Consider the following 6385-nt stretch of genomic DNA (forward strand, 5'->3'; position numbering starts at 1 on the left):
TCATGAATAAATATATGCTACATTTATTTTAATTTTTGAATTTAATTTTTTATGACGGATAATTAAATGGGTTTAAAGTTTTCTATGATGGTTAATTAAATGGGTTTTGCATTTTGTTTTTGCAGGAACCAACAGTCACAAAGTTGCCCTTCAAATATTAGAAACTGGTCAAGATATGGTTAAAGCTAGAGACAAGTCCATCAGTAAATCTAAAGAAGCTGTCTTTTCTGCTATGAAGAATGTTTTATTTATGGCACAGCATGACCTACCAAATTCCATTCTACAAGACCTCAACAATCTGTGTATTGAGCAGGGTGCCAGTCAGTTACAGTCCTTAAATGTGGATAAACACACAAGTTATACCCATAATGACAGTGTTCTTGAATTCCAGCAAGCCATGGCAGATGTAGTTTTAGATGAAGTGATAGAAAAAGTTAAAAGGTCAGATTATTTTAGCCTGCTAATTGACGAATCAACAGACGTTGCAGTTGATCAAAATTTGATAATTTATGTCAGATACATGTACTTGTATAAAGGTAGTACAAAGACTGATTTTTTAAGGGCAACAGCAGACAAATTATTAGATGGATTAATTGATGTGGTAGATTGTTTAGGACTAGATATAAATAAAATGTCTGGAATAGCAAACGATGGGGCAGCTGTCATGGTGGGTTCTAAGAGTGGTATTGTTACTAGGTTGAAGGCCTTAAATCCTGTTATTTTGGGAACTCACTGTATTGCACATAGACTGGCACTTGGTTCACGTGGTGCCGCGGATCAGGTACCTTACCTTATTAAATACCAGGAAATTTTAAATTGTATATATAAGTATTTTGAAAATTCACCCAAAAATCTTAACAAACTAAAATATACTATTCAAAAAAAGTAGGGGATATTTGATTTTTAAGTGTTATTAAAGTCACCTAATGAAACTGACGAAGAAACAAATGACAAAATGAAATGAAGTTCACATTCATCGATTTATTCCAAATGATCGTTAGACTAAGTAAGGCACAGACTGACCATTATAAGGGTAAAATGATACCCGGGGTCAAACAGCAAAGTTACCACAGCATCACAACCAAGTCAGTAACGGGTAAATCCTCCTCTGTTTGCCAAACAAGCATTGATCCGACGTGGCATACTCCTAATGAGACGTCTAAGGTCATTTTGGTCCAGATTGTCCCATTCCTGTTGCAACGCAGCAGCAAGTTCTTGGACATTGGCAGGACGTTGTTGACGTTGACGTAACCTCTGTCCAAGCATGTCCCAGACATGCTCGATGGGGGAGAGGTCGGGACTCAGTGCTGGCCAAGGTAATGTGGTGATGTTCTGTTGTTGGAGGTAACCTGTAACGATCCTGGCCCTGTGACATCTTGCGTTGTCATCCTGGAAGATGAAACGGCGGCCATGACGTCGTGCGAACGGCACGACATGGACTGCCAAGATGTTGTCCCGGTAGTACTGGCCTGTAACACGCCCTGCAACAACATGTAAAGCCGTTCTTCCAGCAACAGTGATGCCTCCCCACACCATAACAGAACCACCCCCAAATCGATCATGTCTGATGACGTTAACGTCTTGGAAGCGCTCGTTTCGACGACGCCACACCCTCCTACGTCTGTCCAAAAAATCAACAGTGAACCTTGACTCATCTGAAAACATCACATTGCTCCAGCGTCGATTATCCCAGTGTTGACGATCCCTACACCAACGACGTCTTGCCTGAATGTGATGATCTCTCAAACGAGGGATCACGCGAGGACGTCGGGCGCGAAGGTGACCCCTATGCAGTCGATTCCGAATCGTCTGGCCACTCACTCTCACACCAGTGTCTGTTTGAAGACGAGCGCTGATCTGATTTGCTGTGATGACACGATTTCTCAAGGCCAAGGTACGGATAAATCGATCCTGGGCTTGAGTTGTCGCCCTTGGTCGACCTGAGCGTGGTCTGTCCTGTACAGATTGTGTATCACGGTATCTGGACCATAGCCTGCTTATGACAGACTGAGAAACATTCATCGTCCGCGCCACAACCGCCTGTGTTGTGCCGATCTGTAGCGTGCCAAGGGCACGTAACCTTTCATTTTAGGTAAGCCGACGCTTATCAAAATTTGTTTTCTGGTCACTAAAACAATTAAACTGATGTTTCCACCCTGGAATTCAATGCCACAATGACTGTAACATTCAAAGTCAGAGTCGTGCAAATCTTGGGTTGGACCCCCATGATGATCCCAAGCATCACCTGCATTCCATGCGGTAGCTATTGGTGCGTTTGGGCGTCACATGTAACTGGAAATGTTTCTTCTGTTAGGTTCTATAGTGACTTTTTTCGTAGTCATTTGCATATTTTAGTATTATGCCCCCAAAATCAAATATCCCCTACTTATTTTGAATAGTATATATTCAAAACATAATGTCTGAAAATGGTATAAGATTTAAACAGATTTCAGGCACAATGTGGTTATCATTTGATGGGGCTGTTCAAGCAGTTTTGAAAAATTACTCCAGTTTAGTAACTGTCTTAATGGAAGATAATACCCCCAAAATTGTTGGTCTTCTTAAATCTATAACGTCTGTAAAATTCCTTTATTGTACATATTTTCTTTCTGATGTGTTAGCTGTTCTTTGTAGATTAAGTAAATGTTATCAAAAAAATGATATTATGTTTTCCAATGTAAACCCTTTGCTTCAATCCTCCATTGATCAGTTAAAAACATTGCTTCTGGAAGTTCTGGATCTAATTTATCCAAATTTCAAAACTTGATACCAAGTGGCATTGTCCTTGATCAGTTTGGTGAAGCCTCATTTATTTTTGAAGATCAAATGATCAGAGATGGCTTCAAGCAAAGGGGTGATGCACAAACTAGTTGTAATAAATTTATTTTAAATGTCATAGCTAATTTGAATGCTCGTTTTGAAGAGAAGGGAGATGCTGTTGTATTATGTAATTTGTGTAAAATATTTGATGTAAATAGTAAGATAGATGCAGGATTTGTTGCTAATATTGAAGATTATGTGAATTTGTTGAAACTCGATACTTTTACCTTGTCCGAAGAAGTTATGGCATTTCGAAATTATGTTCAATTGTCTGACTTAGATGATGTAACTATTACTGCCATTTGTAAATTTGCCTTAACTAAAGATGATATATTCGCAAGTATTTGTGATAACTGTAAGCGCTTGCTTACAATTCCCGTGGCAACTGCAGAGTGTGAACGGGGATTTAGTAGGCAAAATATTATAAAAAAAAATTCATTAAAAACCAATACATTGTGCAATTTAATGGTACTTAGTATTGGAAAAGTGGTTAACCTTGAGTTTGAAAAAGCTTTCAAAAAATGGGCCTCTGCAAAGCAGAGAAGAATATTGTAAATTGTAATATGTATATGTATTTATGTAAATAAAAATGTTTTAAAAATTACTGAAATTTTTTTTAAAAATTTTTGGCGGAAGAAATATATGGCTAATAAATTAAATTAAAAAATTGGCGGAAAAAAATGGAACCCAGAATGAGCACTGCCCCTGATTGTATGAAAAATAGCTTTTTTTATTGCTTGTTCTTGATCCACCTCTTGGAAAATATGGGCGTATCTTGCCTGGCAACCGCTGTTTCTCATACTGTAATTAGCAGATTGCAATGTACTTTGTTTTACCTTATATTAAAGAGATATTTTTCTCATTCTGTAATTACATGTATCAGATTGTAATAGATTATGATTTACCTTATATCAAATATTTATTTTTCTCATACTTTTATTATCAGTTCTTGTTTCAATATATATGTCACCAGAAAAGCCATTACTAGTGTAATAAAGATTTTTGATATTATAACATGATGACTTTTTGGGTGAACACAAGCAGGCCTGCAAACGTATCAGAGCCAGAAATGAGGCCTGTAATTACATTTAATTTATACTTTATGGACTGAAATTATCACAAGATCTCTAAATCAAAGGGAAGAAATCTTGACTTTCATTAAATGTGCAGAATTGAAAAGGGTGGGGGGTCGAATAGTTAACGTGTGTGCATTGCATCATAATTCAAGTGGCGTGGTTTCCATTTTCCGCTCGTACGTGGCAAGGAGTAGGGTTGTTCGTCCAGTGCCCCAGTTTCCTTCCATTACTAAAGACCACTACACACAAACTGACTATTGAAATGAATGAGTTATAGTCCTGAAATGACCTAATTTGTGTCGAGTGGATGTTATTCACCAAAATATCGATCCAAGTATCTTGCGAGAACCCCCCCTGGAGAGATTTGCTATATAAATAGGCCTATATTGGAAAGTGTAATAAACTTTTTTTTTGAAAATATCCAAAAATTAAACTGAAAGGAAACACCAAATCCAGTTGAAGTGCCCCAAGTCCAAGAAAAGAGACCCTCTGTGTCCTGTAAGAAAAGAGGCCCTCTGACTTCATGGCAAAGCTATCTGTGTTTGTTTCCAGTAGGTAGGTCAAGAGCCATGCGTGTGACCCATCATTCATTAGTGCACATAGGCCAAGTTGGTTTTGTTATCTCTTTCCAACAAACTGCGCTAAATTCTATGTCTTGATGTTCGGTAGCGTTGTCTATGATGGGTGCATGCTTATATCAATACCCAGGCCCGTAGTACATTGGCGAGCATGTAAAATAACTCTTGACAGTTGCAATTTCATGTCGTGCCGCTGACAGAGGAAAATTTCCCTTCTGGCATAATGTATTCAGTAACCCAGTCGGAGTAGGACGTTAAACCCCCATTTCATTTTATTTCAATACGTATCACTGTCAGATCCCGACTAAAATTGTGTCGCCCCCTGCACGTTTATTTTCCCAATGGCGGGCGAAAATTAGTGTTTTGGAAACGAGGCCAATTGAGATGACATCAGGCGCTGGGTGAAACTTCAACAGAATTGAAATTATATTACAAATGACTTGGGTGGAAATTAAAATTGACTTGGGTGAAAATTATAAAAAACAAATTATATTAAAATTGACTTGGGTGAAAATTATAAAAATCAAATTATATTAAAACTGACTTGGGTGAAAATTATAAAAAAACAAATTATATTAAAATTGACTTGGGTGAAAATTAAAATTGACTTGGGTGAAAGTTATAAAAAACAAATTATATTAAAATTGACTAGGGTGAATATTCAAAAAAACAAATTATATTTTTTTTTCATGTCCCTTATCAGCCACCGTACATAAAGGAATAGAATCGTTTACACCCATTGAAAGTTTTATTTTATTTATAGTTAAAAAAAATCCCGGAAGACCAAAGAAAAACAACCTTACTAGCATAATGGAAGAACAAAAAGTAAACTAGAATGGTCATGGCATAATCAATAGCCAAGAACCGGAAAGTTCCTACAACCTTGACATTTATGACACGATTATCGGTATTGTCTTTGTAGATTTTATGTGTTGTTACTAAAAGTATTCAATGGAAAAAAAATGTGCGCGCAACTATAGATGCACAGGGTTAAGATAATGTATACATTAATATTATAGTAATTAATTTGTTCCAGCTTATAAGCTGCCGCAAGTGCGTCCTTTACAACTGGAATACATGAAACGTATAAACAATAGTTTTAAAAACTGCACGTAAGTCTAGTACCACTGGTACGACAGACTGTTTAGTTTTTGTGTTATAGTAGAAAAAGGCGTTGTTGCAGTGCTTGGATCCTTCTTGCATGTTAATTGAAATTGTTCGTCAAGATTGTTCGGGTCTAGATTTGGTTTATTGAGTAGTGTGGATTAACATGGGCGACTTTTCTGAAATGACATTACCTTGCATAATTGACGTATTAACAATGTGTATAATTATTAAAAAGAGTTTATTTATGCACAGTTTAATTAACCAGTATGTTGTATTGGTACTGGGTCAATGTAGGATGAAGATGATGAATATAAGAACAGGAGAAAAGTTATGAGTGATAAACCATCGAAGGATATTTCCCTTGGCAAGGCAGTCAGTTTAGGATCAGGCAATTTGGAAATAAATGTATCTATGTTTCATTAAAGTATGATGAGAGCTAAATCTGTGGCCTTGGTTACTTAAAGATACTTTCCCAGAAAAGTATTTATCCGGTGGTTATTTCCAATAAAAGTATGTCAAATTTGGTATATATGGAAAGTATAGACACCCAATCTTACTAGAAAAATACTGGATTACCCGAAAAACGCCCATGGGGCAAGTAATGGGCAAAATTGTCAGGGTATCACTAACTGGCAACCCGACTGCCAGCTTATTGTGTGCCAGCTGAAGTGAGGGAGCGGTTGTTATTTCTTGGTCAAATGGTTAGGTGGTTTCGGGAACATAGAGGGGTGTCAACGTACAAAAGACTCTTCGATTAAACGGCGGAAGAAGTTGACAGATATAATTAAGAATTTACTTAGGCCT

At 37.1% G+C, this 6385-nt stretch overlaps 1 protein-coding gene across 1 annotated transcript; it reads left to right on the top strand.

The window, feature by feature from the left end:
* Positions 1-631: 631 nt before the first annotated feature.
* Positions 632-3808, top strand: LOC126821364 (uncharacterized). Its single transcript, XM_056101037.1, has 3 exons — positions 632-764; positions 2454-2677; positions 3794-3808. Exons 1-3 carry the CDS (start codon positions 632-634, stop codon positions 3806-3808), a joined length of 372 nt encoding a protein of 123 aa, XP_055957012.1.
* Positions 3809-6385: the final 2577 nt, after the last annotated feature.

The sequence above is a fragment of the Patella vulgata genome, chromosome 5 (genome assembly GCF_932274485.2).
Source record: "Patella vulgata chromosome 5, xgPatVulg1.2, whole genome shotgun sequence".
NCBI lineage: Eukaryota > Metazoa > Mollusca > Gastropoda > Patellidae > Patella > Patella vulgata.

Excerpts from the sequence above, each read along its gene's own strand:
- LOC126821364 (XM_056101037.1), top strand. The coding sequence starts at position 632 with ATGTCTGGAATAGCAAACGATGGGGCAGCTGTCATGGTGGGTTCTAAG. Across the intron at positions 765-2,453 it reads TAGACTGGCACTTGGTTCAC|GCACAATGTGGTTATCATTT; the intron begins GTGGTGCCGCGG and ends AACAGATTTCAG.